This window comes from Heterodontus francisci, chromosome 10 (genome assembly GCF_036365525.1).
Source record: "Heterodontus francisci isolate sHetFra1 chromosome 10, sHetFra1.hap1, whole genome shotgun sequence".
NCBI lineage: Eukaryota > Metazoa > Chordata > Chondrichthyes > Heterodontiformes > Heterodontidae > Heterodontus > Heterodontus francisci.
In genome coordinates, this window is record NC_090380.1 from 73269155 (window position 1) to 73283297 (window position 14143).

A 14143-nucleotide genomic window follows, 5' to 3' on the forward strand; every position below is an offset into this window, starting at 1 on the left:
CAGTTCAGTTTCTGGTCAATCTTAAGCCCTCTCGATGTTGATAGTGGGGGATTCAGTGATGGTAATGCTGTTGAATGTCAAGAGGAGATGGTAAGAATCTTTCTTGTTGGAGATCATCTTTCATAAAAGCATAACTTGTAGATTTGAAGCTTAAGATTTTTTGAAGAAGATTGGGCTGCTTTTAATAAGAATGGCAATTTCACATACCTGTGTACTTGTCATGATCTTTCTCTTTTGAAAGAATTCTGCAAGTTTTTCTCTCCACCTTTTGTTGGAGATGTTTGTGAATACTTCACAAGTTATCAATTTGTCATTTTCCAATTATATGCATAAAGCTGGTTATATTTTCATTCATCAATAGTATTCCAACTCTGCTACTGGCAAGTAAGCCTTCCAATGTATTCCTCTAAAGTGGATTTTCACAAATGTAGATATCCCACATATGGAATAAAGTATATTGTCTCTTAAAAAAAATATACATTGGTTATGTTGCTTCTTGCTGTAAAGGGATTGCATAAAAAGGGGTAGCATCAAAAGCTGTTGATACAAAACTGAGTCTGAGTGAAGGAAAATGCATACCTTTTTAAGCCGAACTAATTTAAGCTTGTTTCTAGAGGCTTCCGATGCAGAAATCTGTTTATACAATGCACATGTTCCAGTTTTGTGAATAATTCCTGCTTTAACATTGTACTCCTCCAGTTGCTGGTGTACCACTTCTTGTAGAACTGAGTTAAACACACTAAGGTGCCAGGTTTTACCTGTCGTCTTCTGTGTAAACTGATCGCTGCTGTGTTGGAGACAGGGATGTGATCTGAAAACTTAATGTCTTATTTTCTGATTTAATTAGTTTGTTTCATAATGGCAATGTAAACAATGTTCTGTTTCTCATTTCAGGTACCTGTACCTCCTGTTTTCTAGTGATGACCTCTTGCCCTTGGACTATTGGGTTTTTAACACAGAAGCTCATCCTCTTCCTGTTTTACGTTCTAAGAACACTACTCTCTCTGGAAATGTGGTATTTCAGTGAGGACTCCAAGACAGCTGAAGGTGAACTTCATTGTTGCGTCGTAGTGCTAGCAGGACAAGTGCAACTAATCTGCTGGAAAAGAAAAGGATCCTATTTAATAAGACTCAATGATTTGAGATTAAACTGTGCAGGAAGGTGTGGACTACTGGAATAATACATCTTTCACAGCAGAGTAACTACGAATGTATAAGTTTACAATGGTGTAGTTGGCAATCAGTACAGTACTAATGCTGTACAATGAACTTTATGGCAGATGTTCAAAGAAAGCTTAACAGCACTAGAGATGTATGTAAGTTAGTACAGGATTTTGTTTTCTCCTGCACTGCTGGAAGCCATTGAGAGTCCCTGGTAAGAGTGTAATAGTCACCGTTTTTAAAGAAACAGCATCCCTTTTGTGGAGTCATCCATACATGGTTCTTCCTAGCAAAAAACAGAACAACATTCTATTTTTGTAGGAAAAGCCTTGGAAGAGATTGCTTCCTTATTGAACATGAGGATTTGTTCCAGTTCTGATGTTGCGTGTGATTGCAGACACCTTGGGATTGTTGGAATCTTACCAGTATAAGTGTGCTTGTGATATTTCTGCACTTTGCAAATTTTCTTTACCCATAAGGAAGCCTTTGTGTTGATTTAAAAAAAAAAACACCTATTGGTATCACTTTCAAATGTGAAGGCCCACTTGACCTTCAGGCTTGATTTGCTATGGGAGAAATTAACTTCTCTTGGAGTGCATGTTTGGTATTGTAAAAATATGTACTTTTTCCAGGATGTTTCTGTTCTTTTCTCATTTGGACACCAATCTGTAGCATTTTGTCAATATTTTACAGTATTGGCCCCAACAGATGGCCAGTGGCGGAAAGTTTGCAGTTCAGTTGAGGCTGAGCCATTTAATTGTGGTAAAATGCCAACAAATATGGCTAGTATTCAAGAGTATTCAGACTGCTCTTCAGTACCATTGGATAGAGGTCCTAACAGTGTGATCAAAACTTCCTGGAGTTGGTACACATCTTTTACAGTATTAAAGAGGAGATGAACATATGTGTTGTGCGCATCATTTAATCAAGGTCTGTAAATCACTTTAAACTTCAGGTTCTTAAATGTTACCCTGAATGAAATCTACACACAATTCTCATTACTGCCATTCCCCATAATTCTCTACTGTTAGGACTGAGGCAGGAGGAGTGCACTGTTTGTTCTAGTTCCACTTCTCCACAGGTCACAACATATATTTATATTTTTTACCACTTACCGATACGGTCAATCATAGACTCTATTTTTATCTCAGAATAAAACACACCAACTGGGTTTCTTCAATAAACAACAAAATTACCAGTTTATTATAAAACAAGTCTTAACCAGCAATGAAGTAAAGCATAAACACACAGATTTAAATATTACAGTTCCATTTTTACCTTAGCCACTCTCTCTCTCTCTCTCTCTCACACACGCACACACACGTATACATACATCGGTTAACTCTCAAAATAAAGGGATTTTTGTTCTTAGAGCTCTATTACAGACAAAAACCACTTGGGCTGAATATTTGCTGATTCTTGAAGGCACAGCAGATAAGATATGTTGTAGTCCAAAACTGGCATACAATTTGGCCTCCAAATACACGTAGACGGGCCACTGGGATCTTTTAGAACAGCTCTTTTCAGGCGGCATTGAGAATTAATTTAGCAGGCTTTTGACCTCCATCAATCTTGACCTGCCACTTCTTTGTAAACAACTTCTCCAGGTGTCCAAAGTTCTCTGTTGTTGCTGGAAGTCGAGGGGTTTCCCAGAAAGGCTTGTTTTCCTCAAGACCTCCCAGGGCCCCTTTTAAAAACATTTCCAGGGACTGCCTTTACATGACCCCTTTGAAAACCCCAAAGTTTAACATTTCATCAATCTTTCAAAAATGAATCCTCAAAAATATATTTAACAAAACACAGAGGGACTTTCGTAACACTGCACAATGGTAAAACATAAGGCAGTTTTCCATATTTATTCTGTACACTCTGCTCCTCTTAAATCATCTGCTATTTCAGATTTTAGCACTAAGTTCTCACTGTACTATATTATTTATGTTGCTTCATTCAGATTATTGGTATTTCAATTATTTTGTGCACAAAGTAACTTTTAATTATTAGGAGTAGACCGTATGCATAAGTTTAAGCAAAGGTGTACTTGATGTTTAAAAACTGATGTTTCTGAGATGTTTTTGTTTACTGCATTATCCATTATTTACACTTAGAATCAAATAGCATTTATGCCCTTTCTCCTCTCATCTGATTAGTTTATAATGGGAAATTGAGGAGCAAATATGTGTGCAATTTGCAGAGGTGTGTAGAAATAATAGGGTAATTATATTAGGTGATTTCAACTTTCCCAACATTAATTGGGATAGTCATCATGTTAAGGGCTTAGATGGAGTGTTCTTAAAATGTATACAGGAGAACGTTTTAGCTCAATATGTAGAGGATCCAACAAGGGAGGGTGCAGTGCTAGACCTAATTTTGGGGAATGAAGCCGGACAGGTGGTTGATGTGTTGGTGGGGGAGCATTTTGGTGATAGCGACCACAACATGGTACAATTTAATCTTGTTATGGAGAAAGAAATAGACAAGTTGCAAAAAAAGGTTTTGGATTGGGAGAAGAGTGCATTTTAGTAAAATCAGGCAGGATCTGGCCAAGGTAGACTGGAAAGAATTACTTGTCGGGAAATCTACAGAAGAGCAGTGGGGGGCATTCAAAAAGAAAATGGGGAGGGTACAGGCCCAACATGTTCCCTCTCGGGTAATAGGTAGGAGCAACAAGCCCAGAGAATCATGGATGACCAGAAACATTCAGAGTACGATGAGAAGGAAAAGAGAGGCTTTTAGCATAGATTAAATCAATGGAAGCATTAGTGGAGTACAGAAAGTGTAGGATGGAGCTTAAGAAAGCAATTAGGAGAGCAAAGAGGGGATATGAGAAAGCTCTGGCTGGTAAAAGTAGGGAAAATCCCCAGATATTCTATAAGTATATCAATGGGAAGAGGATAACCAGGGAAAGAGTAGGACCCATTAGGGACCAAGGGGGAAATTTGTGGGTGGAGCCAGAGGACATTGGTAGGGTGTTGAACGAATACTTCACATCTGTCTTCACCCAAGAGAATGAGGAAGTAGATATGGAACTCAGAGAGAGACTGTGAAGTTCTTGAGCAAATTGTCATAGGGAGTGACAAGGTATTGGAGGTTTTGGAAGGCTTAAAAGTGGACAAATCTCCAGCTCCGGACGATTTGTGTCCCAGGATGCTGTGGGAGGCGAGGGTGGAGATTGCAGGGGCTCTGACACTGATTTTTAATTCCTCTCTGGCCACGGGGGAGGTGCCAGAGGACTGGAGAACAGTTAATGTGGTCCCACTATTTAAGAAAGGTTGTAGAGATAAGCTAGGGAACTACAGACCAGTGAGTCTCACGTCAGTGGTAGGGAAACTACTGGAGAAAATTCTGAAGGAGAGAATCTATCTCCACTTGGAGAGGCAAAATTTGATTAGGAATAGTCAGCATGGCTTTGTCAGAGGGCGGTCATGCCTAACAAATTTGATTGAATTTTTTGAGCATGTGACCAGGTGTGTAGATGAGGGTAGTGCAGTTGATGTAGTTTACATGGATTTCAGCAAAGCCTTTGACAAGGTCCCACATGGGAGACTTATCAAGAAAGCAAATGCACATGGGATACAGGGTAACTTGATAAGGTGGATTCAAAATTGGCTTAGCTGTAGGAGACAGAGAGTGATGACAGACGGCTGTTTTAGTGTTTGGAAGCCAGTGTCCAGTGGCGTACCGCAGGGATCTGTGCTGGGTCCCCTATTGTTTGTCATTTATATAAACGACATAGATGACTGTGGGGGGTAGGATCAGTCAGTTCGCGGATGACACAAAGATTGGCCGAGTGGTTAACAGTGAGGTTGAGTGTCTTGGGTTACAGGAAGATATAGACGGGATGGTTGGGCAGAAAGGTGGCAGATGGAATTTAACGCTGAAAAGTGTGAGATGATACACTTTGGAAGGAGTAATGTGATGCGGAAGTATTCAATGAATGTCCTGACACTGGGAAGTTCCGAGGAACAAAGGGACCTTGGCGTGTTTGTCCATAGATCTCTGAAGGCAGAAGGGCAGGTTAATAGGGTGGTGAAAAAGGCATATGGGACACTTGCCTTTATCAATTGAGGCATAGATTACAAAAGCAGGGAGGTCATGTTGGAGTTGTACAGAACTTTGGTAAGGCCACAGCTGGAGTACTGTGTGCAATTCTGGTCGCCACATTATAGGAAGGATGTGATTGCATTGGAGGGGGTGCAGAGGCAATTCACCAGGATGTTGCCTGGGATAGAACATTTAAGCTATGAAGAGAGGTTGGATAGGCTTGGGTTGTTTTCACTGGAGCAGAGAAGACTGAGGGGGTGACCTGATCGAGGTGTACAGATTATGAGGGGCATGGACAGGGTGGATAGGGAGAAGCTGTTCCCCTTAGTTGAAGGGTCAGTTACGAGGGGTCACGTTTAAGGTGAGGAGTGGGAGTTTTAAGGGGGATTTGAGGAAGAACTTTTTTATCCAGAGGGTGTTGACGGTCTGGAATGCCCTGCCTGGGAGGGTGGTAGAGGCAGGTTGCCTCACATCCTTTAAAAAGTACCTGGATGAGCACTTGGCACGTCATAACATTCAAGGCTATGGGCCGAGTGCTGGCAAATGGGGTTAGGTGGACCGGTCAGGTGTTATAATGCATCGGTGCAGACTCGATGGGCCAAAGGGCCTCTTCTGCACTGTATTATTCTGTGATTCTGTGAAGCTGTTCTAAAATGTACGTGAGGGATTGAGGGGAATGGGAGTTCTTGCATAATCTGCTAAAAAGGGATCTACAAAGAGAACTGATATTTGAGATAATTTCCAATTCTAAAAAGTAATTAAAATTTGTTGCCTTTCCACCTACCCTATCCCACATCTGCACAAAGAACAAGTATGCAGACCTGCCCTTCCTTGGCTAAGAATGCGGTCCAGTGTCAATTGTATTCTGTAATTGGCCACTAACAGATGTACAACAGCAGCCCAAGTTGGCCCCTGACTCCATTCCTAGCTGCTGATCACTTAATATCCCTTAGAGGCCCTCATGCTAGCTGACATTTTAAATGATTCCCTCGCCTCAGGCTCTTTAATAGGAACATAGGAACAGAACTAAGCTATTTAAACCCCTTGAAATCATGGCTGATCTGCACTATCTTTGATTTTTGTTAATCAAATCGCAAATTAAAAAAATAAACAATTGATCTACCATCATTTGCTGTTGGTGGAAGAGAGTTCCAAATGTCTCCCACCCTTTGTGTGTACAGGTGTTTCATAATTTCACCCCAGAAAGGCCTGGCTCTAATTTTCAGACTATGCCTCCAGTTCTAGACTCACCAAGCAGCAGCAGCAGTTTCACTCTGTATATCCTCTCTGTTCCCCTTGTATCTTGAAAACTTAGATCGAATCACCCCATAACCTTCTAAATTCCAGGGAAATACAACCCTAGTTTTTGTAATCTTTCCTCTTAATTTAACCTATAGAGTCCAGGTAGATTCTGGTAAATCTATGCTGTACTTCCTCAAAACCACTGTCATTGCTCCTTTCCCTCAAATCCACACATAGCCCCTTCTATGTTTGTAAACTACCATTGTGATTAATGGAAAAATGAGTAATTCTAGGTACATATTTAAACAGTATGGCTACAATCATCTTTGCATTGCAAAAACTTAATGAAAATAGTAGATGATTTTGTTCCCCTCTGTCTTTCGAGGCTCGGCCTTTCCTGCATTTTTTACCGTTCTTATTTCTCTCTCTCCTGCACTTTGTTTTCATCATTTTATTCAGCCAATGCCATTTGCAGTCTATCATCCTATCTCCAACATTCCTTTGCTCTCAAGTCTTTGAAAATGTCGTTGCTTCCCAAATTCGTGTCCAACTCTGCCACAACTCTGTTTGAATCTCTCCCGTTAGATTTCTGGCCCTCGTACAGCAGTTAAACAGCCCTCGTTAAGATCACAGATGACATTCTGTATGACTGTCACTGAGCTGCAGTGTCCATTCCTGTTTTGCTTGACTTCTCTGCAGCCTTTGACACTGTTGATCACACCATCTTCGTCCAATGTTGTTCCTCCATTGTGCAGCTTAGTTCCATTCTTGCCTTTCTACTTCCATATCCTGTTTGTCACAAGGACTGCTACTTGCATGCCTGTAACATTGCAAGCCCTTCCTCTCTGCCCATTTGCCACTGAAACTTTCATCTGATTCTTTGACAAAGCTTTTCATCACCTTACCTAATCTCCATCTTTCACATGATGGCCTGCTGTTCATTGTTTTAATAATACCTTTGTGAAGTACCATGAGGTGTTTTTACTACATTAGAGGCATTATGCAAGTGCAAGTTGCGGAATTGATTAACTGGGAATCTAATACCCTCCCTCCACCCTAAGCAGGAAAACATTCCTGGATCCCATGTAGACACTCATGGCTATAATGTTGCACTATGATATCATAGTGTACTAATATGTTCTATTACCTGTAAAATAATTATTCACATCAGAGCTAATTGTACAATCTGGGTGAATTCTGTAAAGTATTTACAAAAGTTGAATAACATTCAACTGTTTTTTTGTTTAACAGGAAAATAATGCAGAATTATTTGTGTATTCCTGTAAAGTGTTTGCTGACAAATTTCCTATTGATCATGCAAGTTAGAGTAGTTCAGTAGGAATTGACTTTACTTACATGGATGTGAATATTCCCAGCAGACAAATATTTTGTAAGTGATTTGAGGACCAGTGTGGAAACCAAATATATTTTAAAAACTCTGTATAGATCAGGGATTAATTTCACACCAGTCAAAGAAAACTTTATGAACTCATCCAAAGCACAAACTCTGGTCTTGTCTTCTGCTAAGTCTTTTCCTGCAGATAGACTGAGAGTACAGGTAGAATCGGGACAATTCAAGTGAACCAGTTGTTTAGAAATGCAGCAGAACTCTAGTTACAAAATCAAGTTATGTTGAATGACAGTGTAATTTCAACCCTCTTCATTCCACTTAGCTAAGAAAGCAGAATGGTGTCCACGTCTCATCAATTTCAACACTGCATGGTTTGCCAGTACTAATTGTGCTTGAAACAGAATGAGTTTTACCAAGGTTTTTAGAGAGAATATTACTTTTCATTACAGTGCTCAATTGAACTGCAGCAGAAAACATTCTCCTAATAGGAATGTATATAAATTCAAAATTCAAAATTTGGTGAGTTTAGTGCATAACTACTCCATCAACATGCTTCAAAACTTTTAAAATGTAATACAGAAGCAAGCGGATATAGTGGGTAACAAATTATTCTGTTTTTAAATGCATCTTGTTTAGTTTGACTCAAAACACAAATGAAATACTGCTCTTTTCACATTTATTTGCCACTCAAATCAGTTTTGGCCATTCCTATCGAGATTTGGCTTAAGCACCTGAGAACTGAGCAATCTACTACAGAGGGAAGTTTGGTCACCATGTTACTAGGATACTTCCTACAGCCCAAATCTAGAATGACATTATTTATATTGGTGGTGAGAAAACCTGGATCGCCTGCTGTACCATCTGAAGCTACCTGGGATCAAAGGCCCAAGTTGTGAAAGAACCACTGTGGAATTTGAGGATGGAAATCAAGTTTTCAAAAAAAGTTTCATAATGTCAATCGAAAGGATACTGTCTTTGTTTTCAGTAGACTTTATGCTGAAAGGGTTTGCTTCACTGAATGACGTTTTTCATATGTTTGCCTATGTAAAAGGATTGTGTGCATGTTGGATGCAGTACATAAAAACTGTAGAATTTCATGTTTCTTTGCATTCACTTTTCCACTGGATTGTTGTACAGAACTGGATGAAATACATTACTGAAAATAATGGATTTCTGCACAGATCAAGAATAAGTGTTGGGAAAATTTTAGCCTAGTTTTGTAAAACAAATAACCAGCCAAAACAGTATGAACTGAATGATGCAGTTGAAATGTGTACCTGTGAAAGCCCTGCCTCCAACAGTATTCTCTTTTGTGATGGTTAGCATTCCTAAAATGGATTTTAACATGATTATTTTTGGGGCTTCTGTTATGACTTTGTAGATACCTTAGTAGCAATGTGTGAGCACATGATAAAATTTAGTAGCGTTAGTTCAGCTTTAATAATTAAAAACTGCTTGTTATGATTAATGGAAAAATGGGAAATTCTAGGTACTTATTTGAACAGTGTAGCTGCAGCCATCTTTGCATTACAAAAGTCTCATGAAAATAATGGTTTTGTTTTCCTCTTTTGGAGCTGGGACTTTTCATTTTGCATTTTTATTTTCTGTCTGATGCTCATTCTATTTCTTGTATACCTGTACTTTCCTTCTTTGTTTCATTATTATTATTGGCCACCATTCATCATCTTGCTTTTTTTGCAACCTGCCCTGTAATTTAATTTCCAGCTTGGACTACTCATTTATTTTCTTCTTTCCCACCTCAACCATTTCTATTTATTTATTTGCAGCTAGCATCCATTCATTGATCATTATAGAAAGCTCTAATTGTCCTAAAAAAACAAAACTGAGTAGGTCATTCAGCCTCTTGAACCTGTTCCATCATTCAGCTAAATCATGATTGACTTGTACCTCAACTCCAACTACCTGCCTTTGCTCCATAAACCTTAATACCTTTACCTAGTAAAAATCTATCTTAGTTTTGAAATTTTTAAATGACCTCCACTGAATAGTCTTTTGAGGGAGAGCACTCCGGATTTCCACTAACATTTGTGCGAAGAAGTACTTCCTTATGGTGGCTTGGCAAACCAATTAGTAGATTGAATGAACATCAGTAAATGACTTGCATTGCCTAAATCTTGTTTCCACTCCACCTTTCAACAGAGGAACACCTTGGGGGTTTATTATTAAATATATAAAAGTTTTAACCAGAGAATTGAGCAGGTCCCTTTCAAACAATATGAGAGACAGCATATTCAGATGACTTGTCAGCATTGACACTTGGACAACTGTTTTAATCCAGCTCGGGGTGAAGAAGAACCATTTTACTGTGCAGATAGTCTTTGGGAGCGTGATCAAACTCTTTAAAAGAGAAAGATATTCAAGTGGCAATCATCTATGTGTTTTTTTTCCCTGTAGTTGATTTATGCTGCACTTGTTGGATGAACACTGAAACTTCAGCTTCATCTATAATCAACATTATAATTTAGCAAGCATGCAGTCATGGCTTTCATGTGACCATGCAGTAGTTTTTTTGCTAACCAGCGTAATTTACCTGAAATCAATCAAGCCAGCATAAAAGATCAAGGAATTTCAAGCATAAGTTACGTCCAAAGAAAATTGAATTTCTGTGATCCTTTAAACTTTTTTTTAAATCACTTTGGTAGCATGTCCTCACTCAAAACTGACCATGCCCCGAGAACGAGTTAGAGTTTATTTTACTAATTCTGTTCTTCAAGGAGGCTTTTCAAGTTGAGCTGATTTTTAGACAAAGGCCTAGTTAGGCACCTTTTTAAAAAATGTTTTTAAATGTTAAAATTTAATTTACTAAGAAATTGACTAGTGTACTCCAATGAAACTAGTGAATACTTTTATATAGTTTTCTTTACAGTAATTTTCAGTTATTTAAAATTGGGTTATTCAGGTCATTCATTTCAAACAATTTTTTCAAATGTTTCTACTAAAATGAGAACTTTTTTGCCCGAATCTGTTGGAGAGACTAAGCTACTTGTTTGTCCACTGTAAATTCTAACTTCAAATGTGACATATAGCATTGGTACTTTGCTCACACTTTTGAACTACAAGAAAGCCCCCAGCGATTTAACATCCGCAGCACTTAAAGCAGCCAGAAGTACTGCACAAAGAACAGCTAGGCGTTGCGCAAACGACTACTGGCAACACCTATGCAGTCATATTCAGCTGGCCTCAGACACCGGAAACATCAGAGGAATGTATGATGGCATGAAGAGAGCTCTTGGGCCAACCATCAAGAAGATCACCCCCCTCAAATCTAAATCGGGGGACATAATCACTGACCAACGCAAACAGATGGACCGCTGGGTTGAGCACTACCTAGAACTGTACTCCAGGGAGAATGCTGTCACTGAGACTGCCCTCAATGCAGCCCAGCCTCTACCAGTCATGGATGAGCTGGACATACAGCCAACCAAATCGGAACTCAGTGATGCCATTGATTCCCTAGCCAGCGGAAAAGCCCCTGGGAAGGACAGCATTACCCCTGAAATAATCAAGAGTGCCAAGCCTGCTATACTCTCAGCACTACATGAACTGCTATGCCTGTGCTGGGACGAGGGAGCAGTACCCCAGGACATGCGCGATGCCAACATCATCACCCTCTATAAAAACAAAGGTGACCGCGGTGACTGCAACAACTACCGTGGAATCTCCCTGCTCAGCATAGTGGGGAAAGTCTTTGCTCGAGTCGCTCTGAACAGGCTCCAGAAGCTGGCCGAGCGCGTCTACCCTGAGGCACAGTGTGGCTTTCGTGCAGAGAGATCGACTATTGACATGCTGTTCTCCCTTCGTCAGATACAGGAGAAATGCCGTGAACAGCAGATGCCCCTCTACATTGCTTTCATTGATCTCACCAAAGCCTTTGACCTCGTCAGCAGACGTGGTCTCTTCAGACTACTAGAAAAGATCGGATGTCCACCAAAGCTACTAAGTATCATCACCTCATTCCATGACAATACGAAAGGCACAATTCAACATGGTGGCTCCTCATCAGAGCCCTTTCCTATCCTGAGTGGTGTGAAACAGGGCTGTGTTCTCGCACCCACACTTTTTGGGATTTTCTTCTCCCTGCTGCTTTCACATGCGTTCAAATCCTCTGAAGAAGGAATTTTCCTCCACACAAGATCAGGGGGCAGGTTGTTCAACCTTGCCCGTCTAAGAGCGAAGTCCAAAGTACGGAAAGTCCTCATCAGAGAACTCCTCTTTGCTGACGATGCTGCTTTAACATCTCACACTGAAGAATGCCTGCAGAGTCTCATCGACAGGTTTGCGTCTGCCTGCAATGAATTTGGCCTAACCATCAGCCTCAAGAAAACGAACATCATGGGGCAGGATGTCAGAAATGCTCCATCCATCAATATTGGCGACCACGCTCTGGAAGTGGTTCAAGAGTTCACCTACCTAGGCTCAACTATCACCAGTAACCTGTCTCTAGATGCAGAAATCAACAAGCGCATGGGTAAGGCTTCCACTGCTATGTTCAGACTGGCCAAGAGAGTGTGGGAAAATGGCGCACTGACACGGAACACAAAAGTCCGAGTGTATCAGGCCTGTGTCCTCAGTACCTTGCTCTATGGCAGTGAGGCCTGGACAACGTATGCCAGCCAAGAGCGACGTCTCAATTCATTCCATCTTCGCTGCCTTCGGAGAATACTTGGCATCAGGTGGCAGGACTATATCTCCAACACAGAAGTCCTTGAAGCGGCCAACATCCCCAGCTTATACACACTACTGAGTCAGCGGCGCTTGAGATGGCTTGGCCATGTGAGCCGCATGGAAGATGGCAGGATCCCCAAAGACACATTGTACAGCGAGCTCGCCACTGGTATCAGACCCACCGGCCGTCCATGTCTCCGTTATAAAGACGTCTGCAAACGCGACATGAAATCGTGTGACATTGATCACAAGTCGTGGGAGTCAGTTGCCAGCATTCGCCAGAGCTGGCGGGCAGCCATAAAGACAGGGCTAAATTGTGGCGAGTCGAAGAGACTTAGTAGTTGGCAGGAAAAAAGACAGAGGCGCAAGGGGAGAGCCAACTGTGCAACAGCCCCAACAAACAAATTTCTCTGCAGCACCTGTGGAAGAGCCTGTCACTCCAGAATTGGCCTTTATAGCCACTCCAGGCGCTGCTTCACAAACCACTGACCACCTCCAGGCGCGTATCCATTGTCTCTCGAGATAAGGAGGCCCAAAAGAAGAAAAAAGAAAGAACTTTGCTCACAGCACCAAATGTGGAATTCCGGGCCATTCAAGGCAGTGTCAGTCGGGATGAGGTTTTGAAAATTCCAAAAACGTGCATTCCCTTATCAAAGAAGCATGCAACAAGTTTATAACTTCAGAAAAGTGGCAACATTTGCGCATATTTTAATCACAAAGAAAAAGATGCACAAATTACTCACTGATTCAAAATTACATATGCTCCATTATTTTTAGACATAACAGATGCCATATCAAACCTGAAGACAGCACAATTCCAAATGTGGTTCAAGCACTTCCAAAGCTTGAGGAATTTTCTCGTTCTCTTTGTGGTCATGTCAACTGAATCCACAATCCTTTCATTCAGTCCACTCTTTCTATAACTATTTCATTATGCATGAGCCTAACACATACTTTCACAAATTCCCATTTTGAAAGATCTTTTCATTCATAGCCAAGAATTGCATAGTAAGCGTTGGGGGGTGCGGGGGGCGTTCCAAATCTTGTTTAATCATGCATAGAAATAATGAGACTACAACTTCCAGAAGGTAGTTCTCTATATTTGGATGCATTATTGTGGCACTTTTAAGAAGCTTTTCAAATTCACTTTGAATTCTTTTGTCATATTTACTACTTAGTTAGAAAACCTCAGAAGCTTCCTTTGTTTAAAGCTACTCTGTCTAGGTAAAGTGTTTTTTGCACAGAACAACACCATGCCAAGGATGACTTTAATATGTGCACAGTTTTCACCTATTAAGCGAGTGTTCACCTCATCCTTGTTTGACTAATATTTCCAGGGCCTGATTACTGACTTTTTTTTATGGTTGTCATATTTAGAGAGTGCAATAGCTTGTGGTTTTCTTGACTCATGTTTGGAACAGGTGTGGTGCACATATTTCCAATTCCTAAAGCCATTCTGAGTGTGACTTTAGATCAAGAGTCACCAAAATGGCAACACATTTGAAAAACACTGCATTTTAGATGCACTACGTTCCAGCTATCACTAATGTGATGCAGACCTGCAGTTAGCTAAAGATGGAAAACGTTAACGCTTTTGTGAAGTTAGTAGTTGATCCATAATAAAAACAAAGTGCTGGAAATAGTCAGCAGGTCATGTAGCAT

The 14143-nt window shown here is 40.5% G+C and overlaps 1 protein-coding gene across 1 annotated transcript in view; it reads left to right on the forward strand.

Annotated features, from left to right (window-relative positions):
- Nucleotides 1-11019, forward strand: part of man1a2 (mannosidase, alpha, class 1A, member 2) — a 168879-nt gene extending 157860 nt beyond the window's left edge. Inside the window, exon 13 of the mRNA XM_068040743.1 lies at nucleotides 895-11019. Within this exon, the coding sequence (XP_067896844.1) occupies nucleotides 895-1027 (133 nt within the window). The 3' untranslated portion in view covers nucleotides 1028-11019. The remainder of the gene's footprint in view (nucleotides 1-894) is intronic.
- The last annotated feature ends 3124 nt before the right edge of the window (nucleotides 11020-14143 follow it).